The sequence below is a fragment of the Durio zibethinus genome, chromosome 13 (assembly GCF_047325235.1).
Source record: "Durio zibethinus cultivar Kanyao isolate XHJ-2024 chromosome 13, ASM4732523v1, whole genome shotgun sequence".
NCBI lineage: Eukaryota > Viridiplantae > Streptophyta > Magnoliopsida > Malvales > Malvaceae > Durio > Durio zibethinus.
In genome coordinates this window covers 20,424,295-20,442,619 of record NC_143174.1, presented here as the reverse complement: position 1 = coordinate 20,442,619, position 18,325 = coordinate 20,424,295, and the positions used below count along the sequence as shown (strand labels likewise).

General features: G+C 30.3%; 1 protein-coding gene and 3 pseudogenes across 5 annotated transcripts; 2 read left to right on the top strand and 2 right to left on the bottom strand.

The window, feature by feature from the left end:
* Window positions 1–668: 668 nt before the first annotated feature.
* On the bottom strand, window positions 669–5,990 carry LOC149515407 (putative prolyl 4-hydroxylase 10 pseudogene; annotated as a pseudogene).
* A 3,938-nt stretch (window positions 5,991–9,928) lies between these two features.
* LOC149515406 (uncharacterized) lies at window positions 9,929–10,789 on the bottom strand (annotated as a pseudogene). The gene is made up of 2 exons (XR_016326880.1): window positions 10,388–10,789; window positions 9,929–10,282 (listed from the first exon to the last, which is right to left on the bottom strand). The product of XR_016326880.1 is annotated as an uncharacterized LOC149515406 (transcript).
* Window positions 10,790–12,858: 2,069 nt separating this feature from the next.
* On the top strand, window positions 12,859–14,701 carry LOC111302970 (vacuolar-processing enzyme-like; annotated as a pseudogene). The gene is made up of 6 exons (XR_016326832.1): window positions 12,859–13,381; window positions 13,600–13,764; window positions 13,863–14,017; window positions 14,154–14,239; window positions 14,333–14,529; window positions 14,641–14,701. The product of XR_016326832.1 is annotated as a vacuolar-processing enzyme-like (transcript).
* LOC149515405 (vacuolar-processing enzyme-like) lies at window positions 14,398–16,988 on the top strand. 3 transcript variants are annotated; one of them, XM_089741998.1, is made up of 4 exons: window positions 14,398–14,529; window positions 15,207–15,416; window positions 16,125–16,331; window positions 16,418–16,988. In XM_089741998.1, exons 2-4 carry the CDS (start codon window positions 15,255–15,257, stop codon window positions 16,598–16,600), a joined length of 552 nt encoding a protein of 183 aa, XP_089598124.1. In that variant the 5' UTR covers window positions 14,398–14,529; window positions 15,207–15,254; the 3' UTR covers window positions 16,601–16,988. The 3 variants fall into 3 exon arrangements, with proteins under 3 accessions (XP_089598124.1, XP_089598123.1, XP_089598125.1); XM_089741997.1 differs by lacking the exon at window positions 14,398–14,529 and adding an exon at window positions 14,544–14,940; XM_089741999.1 differs by lacking the exon at window positions 14,398–14,529.
* The last annotated feature ends 1,337 nt before the right edge of the window (window positions 16,989–18,325 follow it).

Here is an 18,325-nt window from a genome sequence, read left to right as displayed (position 1 = left end):
TAAAAAAATTCTCTCACCTCAAGAATATGCAAGAAAACTACTGTTCTACTTTCAAAGACTCCATCGTTGGATTATTTAACATAAAAAAAATTTTCAAAAAAAAAGAGAAAAATCGAAAATAAGAAAAAGGAATAATGATTCAACTTTTAATATAAATCCTTTTTTTCTCATAAAAAAACCCATTGCTTTTATACAAGAAAAATTGATAATTTCAACTTTTTCTTAAAATACTTTTCTTGATAATTTTTATTTTAAAGAAAAATTGGTACTTCCAACTTTTCCTCAAAATTTTTTCTTTTGAAATTTTAATTTCGAGAAAAATTGATACTTTCAACTTTTCCTCAAAATTTTTATCTGAAATTTTAATTTAAAAAAAATTGATATTTTCAACTTTTTCCTAAAATGCTTTTAGAAATTTTTATTTTATAAATTTTATTTTCAAGGAAAATATCTTTTTTAAATTTGATTTTCAAGAAAAATTGATACTTTTAACTTTTCCTCAAAAATATATATTTTTTAAAATTTTTATTTTTAAGAAAAATTGATAATTAAAGGATATTTAATTAAATAAATAGCTTATTTTAATTTATTCAATAAATAAATAAAGAGAACAAATAATAATCAATAAATAAATAATAAAACTAAATGGACAAAAAAAAAAAAACTTTTGACACAGCTCAACTCAGCTCAGCATCGATTAAGGCAAAATGCAAGGAAACAGGTTAAAACGGGTCAAATGATTGGGTCAAGTCGTCTAATAGTAAAACGCGCGGATCCTAAATCTTCTTAAATGTCAAAACGAAATCATTTTAGGTCCTATAAAAAACCAAATTCCTTCTTTCTACTTCGGATAATTCATTCAACTAGGGAACAGCACTAATATTACCCTTCCCTGTAGGAAACACTGTCTGTCCCCCTTTTTCAACATCTGAGAGGTACATTAGCACTGTAGCTATACGTTGGCCCCCATTCTTAGTATTGAACTCATCCATGAAGTAGTCATAATGGGGCTCATATTTTTGGCCCACTTCATAGTGGAGAATTTGAAGTCCTTCCCCCGTGATCTACTGGTATAAAGCTAAAATCTGTAATATTTTTCTCAATGTTCTTAATAATCTTATCACATCCTCTAGCCAGAAATGTTCCAGAACTTGTACGTACCCTATTATCTTTACTCTTGAGAGTTTCACTATCAACAACAGTTGACTTTTCCATATGAGGCTTGACAAGATCAATTAAGTAATTACATTCCTCATTAGATAAGAAATTATGATAGATAAAAGCTCTAGGCTCCTAGGAGATGACTTCAACCCAATGCTCTCATCTCCCTTCATCATCATCACCATGATCACTTTTGTGGACGATGTTATGCATAATCGAACTCAAATCGTTGGGTTTATGCGAATTTTCAGAGTTACTGCTAGGAATTAAAAAGATTTCGAGAGCCAAAAGAATCAAAATCAGAAAGGTGAACATGATCAGCATAGTAAGAAACATGGTTGACGGTGACGATTTTCGAGCCGAAAGCGCGAATACCTCGACTTCACCATTGCTTCTGAAACTCGAGAAATCGAGATCTAGGACTTCCTCGACTCGATGTTTAATAAGAGACCCAGTTACAAGAAAGCACCCTCTTTGTCTTTGTTTTTAGAAAGAGCTTTCCGAGCAGCGACCACCGCAAGCTCTACATCTTCAACTGTAGCTTCTAGAACATCATTGATAATCTGTTCAGTTACAGGATTGATAATTGGAATTCACTTCTTGAGAACAGGCTCTCTCCACTCATCATCGATGAGTAACATTCGACTCGGAGTTTAGACGGCCATATTAAATCAGTTTTTCCCTTTTTTTTTTCACTCTCACCCTCAAACCAATGTCCAAGAAGCTCTTTTTTTCTATGTTTTCCCCGTGTCTGTTTCTTGAGGATTGGATTTATTTTCTGTGTGCAAGGTTCATGGCTTCAAGCCGTGTCTGTTTGATTGAGTCTATGGTAAGCGTGAGTTATGATTGGTAATGGGATAGTGATGGAGTTGAATTTGGAGCTGTGGTTAAGTGATTTCAATTGAGGTAGGGGTGGTGATGGGATCGGTTTGGCAATAGGATACTAATAAAGGCAGCAAGATGATGTGGTGGTGTTCTGATGGAGATGACTGGATGGCCGTGGGATGGTAAGCGGTGGTCGTCGGATGCTCTGGCCTCTAGGGGTTATTGATTTCAGTCGAGGCAGTGGACTATGGTGGAAAGGGTTAAACCATTGTCTATAGGCAAGGGCTGACTGGTTTTTCTCTGTTCTTGTGATTTTTACTGTGTGTTTTTCTTTTCGTCACAGTGCTGAATTTATAGGACTAAACTTAGGAGAATTTTAAATCATTCGTAATTCCTCTTGCCTTATAAAAAAAAAATTAAAATTTATCTTTCACAAGATGAATCTCACTCTAACCCTATCATTGCCACTCCGTTCTTCCTATTAAATTCGACCTTCTAAAAATATTAACCAAATAATTATGAAATTAGACTAGAACTAAATCACAAAATATTAAAAATAAATAAAATTTTACAATTGAGTTTGTATCGAGCTTTCCATTGATGAAAATCTCGGATAAAATAAGGTATCTATAATTATTAAAACAAAGATGGTGCACATGAAAAAAGAATGAAAGTGAGAAGTATTTACATTTTAACAAATTTCAACACTAAAATTTTTTCATTAACTTTAAACAACTTTGTTTACATGAGGCTTATCATCCTAGCATTGTATCCATAAAAATATTTAACTTACTCATAATGATCCTTAGCTTCATCTAGAAAGTTCACTAGGCGTTGACCATATTTTCCAATAAGATTGACTTCTCACCTTAACGCTTCCATCTTTCAACCATTTCTCCTGCCTTCTTTATTGTCTTGCAAACTAAGCTAGTTAAATACTCGATGTACTATTGCTTACCCAAGTTTTTCGTTTTCCATTTCATGCAGGCATCTATTTCCAAGTCATATGTGAAGCTCCAATCCCTTTCCCTTATCAACCATTTATCCATAATTGTTGACTGATACTCTAACCTTTAGATCACTTGGCAAAATAATTCTTTTTCATTTAGCATTTTGATATGCTTTCTTTTCTCCTTTTCGAGCTTGACTTGCAACCTCTCGTTTTTCCTTTTGACATTCCACCAACCTTACTAAAATGGTTGAGAGAAATTCTTCCCAATTTTGATGCTCTTGGAAAATTCTGATAGCCTCTTTTTACTTTTCTTGAGCTTTGCCTTTCTAATGATTCATTTTTCTCAAAGTTTATCTATCTCACGTTGTCGACTAAGGTAAGATTTGATTATTTTTTCGATCTTGATTTAGATTCATAATTTCTTGTTTTCTTAGTGCAACTTTTTCTAATCATTATTAGCCATATCACTTTCTTTCATGACCTTTTTCTAACCTACTTCCTCGTATTTTTTTTTTGTATCTCAATTGTCCCATTTTCTCACGAAATTTCAAAATTTCTCTTCTTATTTCCTCATTTTCAACTTGTAATTCCTTTCTAACAAAGTTTAAATTCTAACAACTGTGGTCCTACCCAAAGGTTAGTTGATTGACTCGAGCCATCATTAAGAGGAAATACCACATCTCTATGTAATTTTACCCTCTAAATCTAGTAATCGAGGGTGACCTTGTCAAGGAGAGGACCTAGTCTCAACCTTCATGTCTTCTTTCATACTTGGACTAAGTGTTTCGATATTTTTGGTGCATAGGAGTCCATATAATTGAACTCTACTTAAGTAAGGCCGTGAGTAGCAAAAACAAACTATTTTGTGCTAAATTACCTTAGCACCATTAATGGGGCATAGCTCACCACGCCCCATAATCCCAATAATGGTATCCACGGCTCATTTCCTTCTCGATATAGTATAGGCATGCGAGGCATCCACGATGTCATCCAATCTATTTCATCCCAAGTAAGTCCTTGAAAGAATGTAATCTATTTTTTTTTTTTTGTCTTTAAAGTTGGCCATTGACTTTTACAAAATTTTTCAATCGGTGTCTTGTTTCGAAGATATTACTTTGAAAATGCACTATTTCCACATTTAAAGTGACTTCTTATCTATACATATAACAATGATGCATATACTATGAAGTAACTTTTCTCTTTTCGTTGACAGAAATTCAACAACCTTATGGTTTTAGCTAAGATTGCCAGTGAAGATTGATTGCTTAGGTTTCAATTTGCTCAAAAAAATTTACCACAATTATCTCAATATAGCCTAAAATCTTCGAGAAAATCACCATGCCATATATTGCCAAAGTAAAGATAACCATCATTTGATCATTATCTAAATGTCCTTGAATAAAATTACGAAGAAAATCTTTACGAATATCGAGATGTTCACCCTTAGGTATCACAAAAGAATCTATAGTTTCAACCTTAACCCTCATAAGCTTCGCCAACTTTTTATGGTAACCCGATTTTGACTTTTGAGTTAACACTTTGTCTGAACATTGTAGTTTTATCCCGAGCAAAATCGAATATTCCTTAATGGTTGGCATCAAATTCTCTTAGTTAAAAGTGAAATATTTGTAGGATGGATCCCAAAACTATATAGCCATTCGAATTAACTATTCTTCAATCACCACCGAAATAAAGGATGTAATCTACCCATACTTTTCACTAAACTTTTATTTCTCTTTTCACTTAATTGATCCCCAATGACAGGCAAATCTTTTAGATTATTTTGTGTGAGATCCAAATGCACTTTGTCAGGCAACTCTGACACATAATTGGTAGGCAAATAATTTTCATTCTTTTACTGAGCTTCTTTTGACCAAATATGCACATCATTATATGACTCACATGTGATACTTATAGAAGATAAGCAAATCTGTAGTTCTACGATATCTATGAAAAGAGATTCTTGAAAGAAAAGTGTCTTAGAGCAAATATCTCAATGAAAAATTGTATGTTATGTTTTATGCAAGAGAGAAAAAAAAGAACAAAATTGAGTTAGTACAAAAATGTGATTAGAGAATAGAAAGAAAAAAAAAAACTAATTTTCCTTTAGTCATAAGCATTTGAGGTGCTACATAACCAAACAAAATAATAGCTTTTTTTGCTAGTCCCTTGTTATTATTGTGTTCTAAAAAATGCTTCTTTTTTGTGAATTTTGTTTTGTAACAAAAATTCCTTTTTTGTTTTTTTTTTATTTTTTTATTTTTTCCTTTAATTTTGTTTTGGTTTGTTTCAAACACACGATTTTTTGTTCTGTACGTTTTTGAATTCTTATGAAATGTTCTCTATTTGCCCCAAACTTTGGTGCCTACTACAACCAAGTTGGCGAGGCTTTACCTACGGTTGGTTTCCTATGGAGTATTATATGCTTAGTTTGGATTGACATCTGTCTAACAATTCTCAAATTGTTCCTCACTGTCGTCCATGTTGGATTAGTAAGGCATTTCGATCCTTACCCACTACAGGCAACGAACAAAAATAGTTCAATTTAAGTGAAAGTATTTCAATTGCTGTTACAGAGGTTATCATCTCATGAGAGTATAGGTACTTTACTTCTTCTTATAAGGAATAGAGCTAAGGTATAGAGCTCATGTATAATATGTAAAATGTTATCATGTGTAAGAGGGAAATTAACATAAAAGCCCTATAATTTATTAAGAATAGTATACGTAAAAAAATAATTAAAAGGAGATGCAAATGATTTTCTCTTATTCATTATTATTATCATCATTATTGTCTTTGTTTTCATTTTTTAGTTTTCTTCTTTTTTTTTAAAACAAATTCAAAATCAAGGGAGTTAATGTTAAATATCGATTAAGATCATTAAATCAAGATTAAGGATAGCTCATAACTAATTTATGGCCTAACTCTAAAAAAAATAGTGTCTCCAGCAAAGTCACCAAGCTATCATAATGATTTTGGGATTGCTATACAAATTTAAAAACAAATAGAGTCGCTATCAATCTTTTTCAACTAGATGTAATTAACCACCTATTAAAACTTTACTCTTTTACTAAAATCTTAAAATTAATTAAAATTTATTAAAAAGATAATTTTTTTGGTTTGCAAACACAGTTTGGATTCTGTAGTCAGTTACGTATGAAAAAAAATTAACACCCTTATAACATTTGTTAAAAAAAATGGTACCAATTAATTATGCGTTATCTTTTAATTTTCACAAAAAAGTCTTAATTTTGGTATTTAAAAATAATTCCCTTGACTATTTTTATTCCCACTTTTGTTACTTCACCCTTTTTTTCTTTTTTAAATTTTTTTTTTTAAAAAAGATTAATCTGGTTTATTTAAGAAAAATAAATTAGAAACTTGTTATCGAAAAAACTATTAAAATGTTTTAATACGTTTGTAACATTGAAAGAATTTTTTTCATCTAAGAATTTCTTAGAAATTACTACTCAAATTGTTGTAGAATCTTATCTTTGGAGGCTCATATTTATTTTTTCATAAAAATAATATCATACATGCAATGACAATATATTGATACGCATATTTTTTATTTTATTGGTTGTTTTATTATTATTATTATTATTATTATTATTATTATTATTATTTGAAGAAAAGAAAAAAATTGTATCATATTAAAATTTTTTATAAATACTCTAATATATTGATAATATTTTTTAAAAAATTTTCTCATTTAGAGATTTTTAAGGTATTACTACTCGGAATATCTTAAAATATCATCATTAGGCAAAAATTTTCTTTTTCATTATTTATATATATATTTCTTATTTTAATTAATTTTTATTTTATTTAATAATTTTTTAGTTAATTTTCATTTTATTTAATAAAAAAAAATTTTATTGCATTGAAAATTTTTATAAATACTTCAATACGTTGATAGTATTGAAAAAAATTTTCTCATCTAGATATTTCATAGGCATTACTATTAAAAATATCTTAGAATCTTATCCTCAGATAAAAATTTTCTTTCTTATATTTTTTCATTATTTTTATTTATTTTTGGTTACTTTTCTTATTTTCCAAATTTAAAAATATCAAAAGTTTATAAACCATTTTCGTTTTTTATTATTGTTAGTATTATTTTCTTTAGGTGTTATTTATTATATTATTTTACAAAGTTTATTTTAATTTTTAACAAAATTATCACAAATTTAAACTTTATTATTCATTGCTTATCTTCACTTATTTTTTTTGTTTTCACTTTTTTTTATTATTATTAAAAAAATAAATATTTATTCTCTCAAATTTAAAAATTTAATCATGCATAAATGATAATAATACTAATAATATTAAAAAATAAAAAAAAATACTTGAACTATATCGATCAACAATCTAGAATGATTTGCGAGTGGTTCAGCAATCTAGAGTGATTCAAGCTGGTTCAATATCGATTTGGTCACACTAGTCAAAGCTGGTCCTTTCGCCAAGTTGGGTCACCCATGTCTCAAGTCGGATCTTGGATTCACGTCGGTCCTCCCTTCCCCAAAACAACATCGTTTTGGTTCTTTTTTTTTTTTTCTTTTCAGCTATAAAAGCCCAACTTTCTTTTAAATCATTTCATTCTTTTTTCAAAAAAAAAAAAACTATAAAAAAAAAACATAAAGCCTTCCTGCCGACAAGCCAAAACCCAAAAAGCAGTCAGTCACCACATGTTCCCTTATCGCTGTCATAGTGCCGATGCTCTAAAAACTCCATAAAAAAATCAAAAGATTCCTCTCAACCTCCTCTATACTATCATGTGCCTTATTTCTTGAAAATCTCTGTCCAAAATCCTAGATCTACACCTTAAGACATCAACCAAAAGCTTTTTTTTTTTGTTTGATTCTTGATTTTCTGGTTTGTTTAGCTTTTTTTTTTTTGTGGTTTGTAATTTCTAGCGTTGGTTTCCTGTTTAAGGGGAAGTGGGTTTTTTTTTTGGGTTTTTTTTTTATAGAGGTTTTTTTCTTGTTTTTTTGTTTTTTTGTTTTTTTTTTTTTTTTTTGCAAAGCTTCTCCACTTTTCCTTTTTTTTTTTTTTGTTGTGCTTAAGCTCTAAATTTATAAAATAAGGAAAGGAGATAAAATCCCAAGATTTTTGGGATTTTTAGGGGGTTCAAGGCATGATCAGGGGCCTTCACGTCATTAGGGTGGTAGTGTTTGCCAGTTTCTGCGTATTTTTTTTTCCCATTTTGGCTTAAACCAATTTTTTTAAAGGGTTGACCCTATCTGTCAGGGTCGAAAGGGAAAAGAGAGTGCGGGCAACGGTAAGGTGGCTACCAAGATGACTTGGTACCGTGCACGACACCATAGTCACAGGGTTTTTTTCTTTTTTTAATTAATTAATTTTTATATTATTATTATTACTATTATTATTATTATTATTAAAAGCTTGAGCCTTTATCTGGATTTTGGGCCAGAGGTAAGATTTGGGCTTTAAGCCCAGCTGACATGGATTTTGGTCCCAATATCTACTCAATTTAGATTGAGGCTCATTTTTATAATCCGGATAAAATCGAGGGTTTACAATATTAAATACATATTAAATAAGTAGTAAAATTTTTTATTTTTTTAATATGTTAGTACTTTTTAATATTATTAATATATAAAATTTATTAAGTTGTAAATGATGGATAGTTTATAGTCATTTATTATTTTAGTCGTATTATTGTATATATTCATATTAGTCTTATCTATTTGTGTATATCCGTGTTAGTTGTGTCTATTTATGTATATATGTATTATTCGTGTTCATTCATGTCATGTTTAAATGAATTAATTTTACACGTATTAATCATGTCGTGTAGCATATAATACGTATATTAAATATATAATGTTCGTATTTAAAATTTAAACACATTTTATAATTCATGTCATGTTCGTATTTTAATAATTCATATCATTACATGTATCAAACATGACAATACGAATTGTCAAGTCTAATTATACATGTCTAGACAATAAACACATTCTAGTAGGTTTTGAATTTTGATTGCATTATTGTAAATTTTATTAACCTCCTATATATTTATTTATAATGTATAATCCATTATCAAGTGATATAGAATAAAATATATAAAATAACTCATTGATATGTATATCTTATCATAATAATTTATTTTATAAAATAAAGTATATAAAATATTTTAAATAAATATATAAAGTACATAAAAGATCTAAAATAAATATACTATTTTTAATTTTAAATTTGCAATCCGTCAACATGTTATTTAGATTAACTTAACCAATAGTTATAATATTGAACATTACCTTGAATTGTCATAATACTTTATCATTTGACATAGATTATAGAATAAATTATAAAATTTTTTATCATTATATTTATAAATATTATCTAAAATAAATGTGTTATATTATAATAGTAACCCCTCAATTAATTGTTCAAAATCATTGTTAAAATTAAATGATAAAATAGTCTACTAAAGATAATTATTAAAAATATATATTTATTTATGTATATATTACCATGTGAATATTTGCATATTATACTAAAATATCATATGTCAGCGTGTATGTTCAAACAAAGATACAAGTATAATTTTGTAGAAATTATAATAAGTTTTGAAATTAGTTCATTTGGTACACCTTTTAAAAGTAACATAGTTGGATATGCGTCTAAGGATTGAATCTTTCTAATAACATGAAATTTTACATATTTTGCACAAGTTAAACAGTTAACGGATTCAGATATTCGTATATTTCATTGATATCAATGAAAAAATTTTAACAAATTTGAATATTAGATATTAAAGAAAATTTATTTATATTCGTTCTGAATCTATCACAGATGGTAAATTTTTTATCTAAATTTATTAATTATTCGTTTATAATTATTCAAATATAACATAAACAGATTGGATATCCGTTTATTTTTGGAAAAAAAAAAAAAAAAAACATTTATCCCAACTGGTCAATGTGACATGAACCAATCTCAAGCAAGCTTGTCGAAGCATCCTAGAACAGGCAATACTAAACACAGCTATATCAACTTATCTATAATACAGAATTTGTGAAGGACACAAAACCATAATCTAAATAATTTTCAAATATCACACGACTTTCACGCACAAATAACTTTCTGCTAGCAATATTTATAAATTAAACAATTTTTTTATAGTAAACCCAGCATGAATTTTACATTATGCACGCGGATAATTAAATAAAATAAATTTTTTTAAAAAAAGCTTGAAAAGGATAAAATTGAAAATACCTCCCTAAGAAGATCACTCAATGCAGATACCCCCAAACATCCCACAGCGGTGTACAACTTCCTCTCTTTTAACCGTCTCTACAAGTATCTAACACAAGCCTGAAAAATTCCAAATGTAACAAAGTTTCAAAAACCAAACTTAAACAAAAAAAATTATTTATTTATTTATTGATGCAAAGCAAAATTAATTTTAAGGAAATTTACCTGTTTATATCCAAAGCTTTGGGTCCCGAACCACCCCCTTTTTCTCTTGTTCTTCCTCTTATTTGCTCTGCGCTTTTTACTTTTACTTTGGGAGAATTGATTTTCACCACTAACATCTGCAAGGCCACCTTTTTCCCGATCACTTTCCGAGTTATTATCCGCGAGCTCTCCTTCTTTTACGTCAAGCATCTCAACATCTTCACCATCTACTAAATCGTCCTCTTCGTAGCTCGCTTCCAGTATGCTCTCCCCTTTCTCCATAAAAAATTTCAAGAAAACAAAAAAGAAAACTTTAAATATCTAAACCTTCAAATGGATAATGAGAAGTTCGTCGGCCTTGCTTTCAGTGATGGTGTCAGGCACTGGTCTTTTGAGTTTGAGGGGGGGTTCTGTTTCTGTGGCAAGAGAGTTCAAGAGGAGGTAACTTGAGCTGGGTTGGATAGATTTTTTTTGGGGCATTAACGTGGCAAGCTTATCAAGTTCAACAAGTGGGCCTTTTATTTTGTCCGAAAATGTTGGATTTAGCCTAAGTTAATAATACGTTAGAAAAGGCTATGAGCGGATTTTGTGAACTAATAAGGCCATGCCATAATTCTCTTTTACATTTTGGTTTTTTTATTTTTTTAAGTGTGTGTAGAACATGGGATAAAAATTTTGTTAGTGTGCAATTGAATCAATTTAACTTGTAATAAATATATACAAGAAATTATTTGATAATGGAGTTTTTAATCTTTATAAATGGAGCTTAAAGGATGACATGTATCTTTAAAATATATTTAAAAAAATAAAAAAAAAACTAAATTAAAAATAAAATGGGACATGTGTCATATTTTTAATATTTTTTGTGAAATTAAAAATTTATACTGATGGTATATCAAATATTAATTATATATATTTTTTAAAATTAAGAAATTTAAGTTTTTTTTTAATATAAGAGTTTAAAAATGTGTTTGGTATGTAAAATTATAATAGAATAAGATGACATTATAAATATGATTAAATTTAAATAATGTCATCTTATCTTATATTTGATATGTGTAAGAATTTGGATATAATAATTTATTTATTGATCAAAATTATTTTTTTTTAAAATTCATATAATTTAAATTATTGATATAATTTTTAATGGTATAATAAGATATATATATATGTTTAATCCTATAGATTTAAAGATAATTATCTTCACTTTAGGAGGATTAAATTATTTTATATCAAAAATGGATGATCAGTTTTTTTTATAATTTTATATCTTTTTTTAAATACAAATCAAACATAAGATATAACAATTATTATTTTATTTTATTTATTATTTTATACATTAAATATGACCTAAGATATTAATAATAAGTAATACTTAAAAACCTATATTTTATGCAATTAAATTATTGTTTTAATATTAAAATTTTCAAATACCAATCGAGATTTCAATTTTACATTGTCAAAGCTCTAATTGGACTTTTTTTTTTTTTTTTTGTGAAGCTAATTGGACTTTTTAAACTATACAAATACTAGTAATACTCAGTTTACATGATCTTACATGGTGCTGTATCAGAGATCTTGTCCCATATCATCACTAAAATAACTTGATGCAAGCGAGGGCTTGAAAATTAACTTTTTTTTTTTAATTATTATCAAAGAAACTCCCCTCTGTCCAACTTTGAACTTCACCCATGTTTGATACTTGCTAGTTTAGCAATAAATAAATAAAAAGTTTCATGAAAATGACAGCGCTTGATAATCGAAACAAATAACATCATGAGACGATCACTCTCTAATCTTTTGCACAAAATATTTGGCTTCCCCCAGCCCACTCTATAGTTTAGCATTCACTAATAATACAAGAGTGGTTGTCCAAATCAATCCTCTCCATGTGCAAGAAAATAAGTAGCATACAAACAAGCGTCAACCTGAACGATACGAATATTAAAATAATATAAATATAAAAATATAAAAATAATATAATTTAAAATTTTAAAATAATTATAAATAAATTTAATAAAATAAAAATTACATTTTATATTTTTATATTAATAAAAATTATAATATATTATTTTTATATAAAATATAATATAAATATAATAGTTATATGAAATGTTTTATCTATGAGAATACGAGTAAGATAAAAATTTTTAGTTTACGTTGGCGTTAATTAATGATTTTAAAAAATATAAAAAAAATTGAAGTAAATAAATTTAATTATTATATTTAATAATTTAAAATAAATAATTATAAATTATGTATTTAAGATAATTTTAATAAATAATTATTAACAAGATTCAAATTTAAAATTTTTTTTATAAAATAAATAAATTTTAATCAATTAAATCAACAAAATTTCAAAAAATTATCCATTTCTAGATAAGGAAAGGAAACAGATTCCACCAATCCCGACAAATAAAAGGAAACCAATTTCTCAAAAGAGCTTTAATCCTTTGATTTTGAGCAAGAAAAATGAGAGTTTTTTTTACCAACGAGGCGATGCCTAAGGAGGATTAAAGGAAAAAAATTTATAATTATTGGAGATATGAATTTTACTAATAAAAGAATTAACCTTTGAAAAAAAAAACAACTAGGCCTCTACCCAATTTGTTCATCAAAACCGTCAACTATAAACGGGTCCCAAAGTCAACAGTCACAGGTGCAATCACACATTCCATTAAAAAAAATTCTAAAATAAAGTAGCTCTGAGGCCGCCACGTACTATCACTATATCTAAATTTATGCCATATATCTTACCGGCGAGTCAGTTTCTTTTCTAGTTCTAATTGATCAACGCGTGGCCAAATCATGATCCGTCTCGAGGCCGGAGTGATTCTTCTCCTGTTATTGGTGGCTGGAATCGTCTCCGCCGGTAGTGATGCCTACGGAGATGTCCTTCGGTTAACGTCGGAAACTTTTAGGTTCTTCCATCAGAGCGACGATGATGAAGTTGAGGGCGCCGGATGGGCGGTCCTGATTGCTGGATCTAATGGCTATCGGAATTACAGGCATCAGGTCATAAATTCTTCCTCAAATTTAAACTTTTTTCTCTTTGACATGATTTTTGAAATATTTATGATCTGTTTTTATTGTCCACTCCACTTCAAAAGAACCCAATTTGTTAACAAAGTTAAAAGTTCTTTTCTTAATTTTTTGGATTTGATGCTGAATTATTGGTTGATTGTTGATTGATGGGTCGTATTTTTGGTTAAAGATAATTATATTTGTTTCAGGCTGATGCTTGTCATGCTTGTCGACTTCTAAGAAAGGGTGGTCTGAAAGAGGAAAATATCATTGTCTTCATGTACGATGATATCGCTTTCAATGAAGAAAACCCCAGGCCTGGAATCATCATTAACAGTCCTCACGGCAGTGATGTTTATAAGGGAGTTCCAAAGGTCTGTTCTTTTCCCTGATTACTTTGATTTTTTTTTTTTAAATTGTTAATTGTATTACTTCTGATTCTCACCTTTGCCTAATTGGTGTTTTTGTGCAGTATTATACTGGAGAAAATGTTACTATTAACAACTTTTTCGCTGCTATCCTTGGAAATAAATCTGCTTTCACCTGGGTGGCGGGAAGTTTGTGGATAGTGGCCCCAATGATCATATCTTCATATACTACATTGACCATGGGGTCCTGGAGTGCTTGGTTAGTAGTATCTCATTAGCAGTTACTTTCTTATGGCTTTCAGCTTAACCCTAGCATTTTTATCTTATAATTAATAATTAAACCTAGTATATTTTTCAGCTTGAAACTTAATACTATTCATTTTGTGTTAATCCAGGGATGCCCACCTTTCCTAATCTTTATGCTGATGACCTGATTGACGTTTTTAAAGAAAAGCATGCTTCAGGGACCTATAAAAGCTTGGTAAATTGTTGATTTAATAACTGTCGATTTCAGGATGCATTATCCATCACTTAGTGCCATTTTAATTTCTTGTCTACATATGTAACTTTGTAGGTATTCTATCTTGAAGCTTGTGAGTCAGGAAGTATCTTTGAGTTCTTCTTCCTGAGGGTTTGAATATCAATGCAACCGCAGCATCAAATGCAGAAGAGAGTAGCTGGGGAACCTATTGTCCTGGAGAGTACCCAAGTCCTCCTCCAGAGTATGAAACCTTTGGGAGACTTGTACAGTGTTTCTTGGATGGAAGACAGGTAAGGATTCAAGCATGTTCGTCGTATTAGTCCTTTTCATTTACCATTGGAAACAATGAATCTGCAATTATTTCGAAGTTGAAGCTGATTGCCTAGATCCGTTTCCTCCAGATTTCTGAAAGTTGTATATGAATTAACGTCTTCAGTTGATTTCACGGGTTCTCCTTGTTGAGTTTAAGAATTAGTAGACAAATAGAAAAAGTCAGAGGCAAAGTGGGTGATATACATGCAAATTTCATTCTTTTAAATATGATCTGGACTAAATTAGCAGATTTTTTAAATCTGGGGAATCATCTTTTGTTTTATTTTTGTTGAACTACATCTTTTGGTGTGAATTTTAACATTCTGTTTATGTTGAGCTGTGACATGCATAATTTGCGGACAGAGACTTTGCACCAGCAATATGAACTTGTAAGGTTTTTTAAAAGTGTATTTGCATGAACTCTTTCTTTTCTTTTCTCCAAAAAAAAAAAAAAAAGAAGACTTCAATTTCGTTCTGCCTATAGTAGTTATTTATTACTGTTTAGATATAAGAAATATGAAACTATATCCAGAAAATGGGAGGTCTAAATTCCTTCAACATCAAATTTAAGTGTCAATGACTCATTTATTCAGTGTTATCTTGTTCAAAAAAATTCTAGTTTTGCTGTTGAGATTCATTTTTCTGGCTTTTGCAGGTGAAAAGGAGGACTATCAATGGCAATTCTGCATATGGCTCTCATGTCATGCAATATGGTGATATAGAGCTTAGCAAGGACAATCTCTTTGCATACTTGGGTGCAAATCCTGCAAATGATAAATTCACCTTTGTTTGTAAGAACTCCTTGCAGTCACCTACAAAAGCTGTTAACCAGCATGATGCTGATCTTGTCCATTTTTGGGATAAGGTTTGTGTCTTATGTCTTTTGAATTATCTGTTAAACACAAGAATTGCTTGTTCCAATCTTCTTTTTTTTTTTAAATATAATGAGGCATCAATACATATATGAAACATTCGGAAATGGACATTTAATTTGACATTTGGAATTTAGCAGTCTCTTCCTGAAGGTTGATGTGACTAAATTAGAATCTGTAATTGGGAGTTGTTGAAACTTTTCTAAAAATTCATTGAATTTGCGTGTTAAATGAGATAGTGTGTTTTTTGGTATTTCTGGAAGCATTTCCTTACTCTATTTCTTGTAATACCTAGAGCTGCAGGGAGGGACTTCAATTAGTAGTGTAAATGGAATATTGATAGTGCAAAGAATGTGACTTCTTGGATTTGTAATTGAATAGTTAGATCGACATTGTAAAATCTTGCCAGGTGTAGAACGGCAAGAGCCGTAGTTATATTTGTGTAAATACCTTTTTGAAGTAAAATGCAAGATTGATGAAACTCTAGAAGGTGTATAAGGGAGATTTTTAATGGAGCATATCTAGAGCTGATGCTTTTGTAGAATTTGAAAGGAACGAATGCTGTCAATATACGTTTCTCTTTCTTTAAAATGCTCTCATTGCGAATGAATGTAAGATATGAACACTTGTTCCACACATTTGAAAGCAGTCACTTTGTTAGTTTTAGAGCCCATCTCACTTTCTTCCAACCTACTTTGCAGTATCGAAAGGCACCTGATGGCTCTGTTAGGAAGGTTGAAGCCCGAAAGCAGTTCGTTGAAGCCATGTCTCATAGAATGCATATAGACCACAGTATGAAACTCGTTGGCAAGCTCTTATTTGGAATTGAAAGAGGCCCGGAAGTTCTAAACACTGTTCAACCAGCTGGGCAACCTTTTGTTGATGACCCAAAATGCCTTAAGAGAATGGTAAATTCTTGATTCTCAACCACTTTTTGGTTGCTTTGTTTTTCCTTTCTACTTAAGAAGACGATCTGCTCTGTTCATCCACACAGGTGAGAACTTTTGAGACACGCTGTGGATCACTAGCCCAGTATGGGATGAAACACATGCGTTTGCTTGCAAACATTTGTAATGCTGGAATTCATACAAAACAGATGGCCGAGGCATCAGCACAAACTTGTATCAGCATTCCTTCTGGTCATTGGAGCTCTCTTCAGGAAGGGTTCAGTGCATAAATATACCAGAATTTGCAAATATTAAAGGCCAAAACTTGGATCATGTAGTATTCCACAATGTGTTTTCCTATATACTGCTTTTCCAAACGCTGCATTTTGATAACTGTTCGTGTGATTGCTTCTGTCAAAAATTGCTGAAGAGCAACTCTGTACAAGACTGCTTAAGTAAATACGCTTCATATGCAAGCGTGTGTATATGATTCTACCAAGAAAGAAGATCTGTATTTGCTGAAGAGCAACTCTGTACAAGACTGCTTAAGTAAATACGCTTCATATGCAAGCGTGTGTATATGATTCTACCAAGAAAGAAGATCTGTATATATGATTGTATGAAACTTTTGCGTATGTGTTGAATGGATAAGAGAATGTTCGTAAGTTTCAGAAACAAGGGGAAAGAATTAACTTCTGCTTACTGGTGAAAATCTTGAATGGGCCCCATCTATTTTTGTGGTTGGTTTCCTATTAAGAGAACTTGGAATTGCCATTTCGGCTTATTTTCATCTCACCATCATGGCACTCGTTAGGGAGGTTAAATTATTGGGTGAAATTGCACCCTTTGTGCTTAAATTAGGTCCAGAAGTGATTTCAGACGTGACGGGTGAGCAGGGTCAGTTAGGTCAATCGTTCCTTCCCTGTTACATATAATTGATTCTGTTTTCTTTTTCCAATTTGTAACTTTGGTGCGATCTCAACTTAGTGCTTCAAAAACAATTGGTCGGCTTTCCCATCCATAAAATCATGGTAATTTCCATTCAATATGCCAGGCACAAAAACAAAAATACCAACATGGACAAGACCTCAGGTTCCACTTTGAACGGTTTTAAAAATAATGAATTGAAAAGATGCATGAAAAGAAAGAAAAAAAACCAGTACTTCAGCAGCCCGAATGGCTTGCATACTGCAAACTCTCCAATACATTATTGCTACTTCTCTAACCTGCTGCATCTTGTTTGATTATATGCTTATCATAATCACTGCTGTTCTGTTTCCTCCACCTGGACATTTTTTTTTCCTTTTCTTCTTTTCAGTGATTTTATTACACAGCGAAATCCGCTTTCACACTCAACATTCTGAATTACAACACCTACTGGATCTTAAGAAATAATTCTATTATTACCCCAGTCATTCTTCATTCTAAATGGTTTACCATCCTATCCAGATTTACAGTTAGTATCTAATCTGACAGACTTCTTGATTTTGGCCCCTTTCCCCATGCTCCGAGTCTTGCCATCATCAAGCTTCCTCTTGCCTCTCCCATGACTTGAAATATTGAAATCATTGCTAATCTAAGCTTGGTACCAATATTGTCCCTTCTATTCTTTTTCAACTTCCAACCGCACTCCCTCCATGCTTCCAAAGCAGCCCTTAAGAGTAGCTTTATGACTTTTTTTTTTTTTTTATTCATTTCTATGTTTCTCAGACCACTCAAACATTTTTTTCTACTACTCCCTTTGGCATTTTGTTCACCAAGTTCAGGACCATTATGCATTTCAATTTTCAATGCTTCCATCTGTTTCTCTTTTCCCTCATCAGTGATCTCTACATCTAAAAACCCGAGTAAGCTAATGAAGTCTATTGATCAAATCAATATCTACTACAACGTGGACCAGTTTAAAGCATAGGCATAAAATTCCAATTAAAAAAAAAAAAAAAAAAAAAAGGTAATGAGAACGGTTCGCATTCAAACTATGAACAGTACGCCACTATTGATCGAACTGCAAAGAT

What these genes read in the sequence shown, in the direction of transcription:
- LOC149515405 (XM_089741997.1), top strand. Translation starts at nt 14,881, where the DNA reads ATGTTGAGCTGTGACATGCATAATTTGCGGACAGAGACTTTGCACCAG. An exon ending in TGCACCAGCAATATGAACTT is followed by an intron (nt 14,941 to 15,206) that starts GTAAGGTTTTTT and finishes TGGCTTTTGCAG; the next exon opens with GTGAAAAGGAGGACTATCAA. An exon ending in TTGTCCATTTTTGGGATAAG is followed by an intron (nt 15,417 to 16,124) that starts GTTTGTGTCTTA and finishes CCTACTTTGCAG; the next exon opens with TATCGAAAGGCACCTGATGG.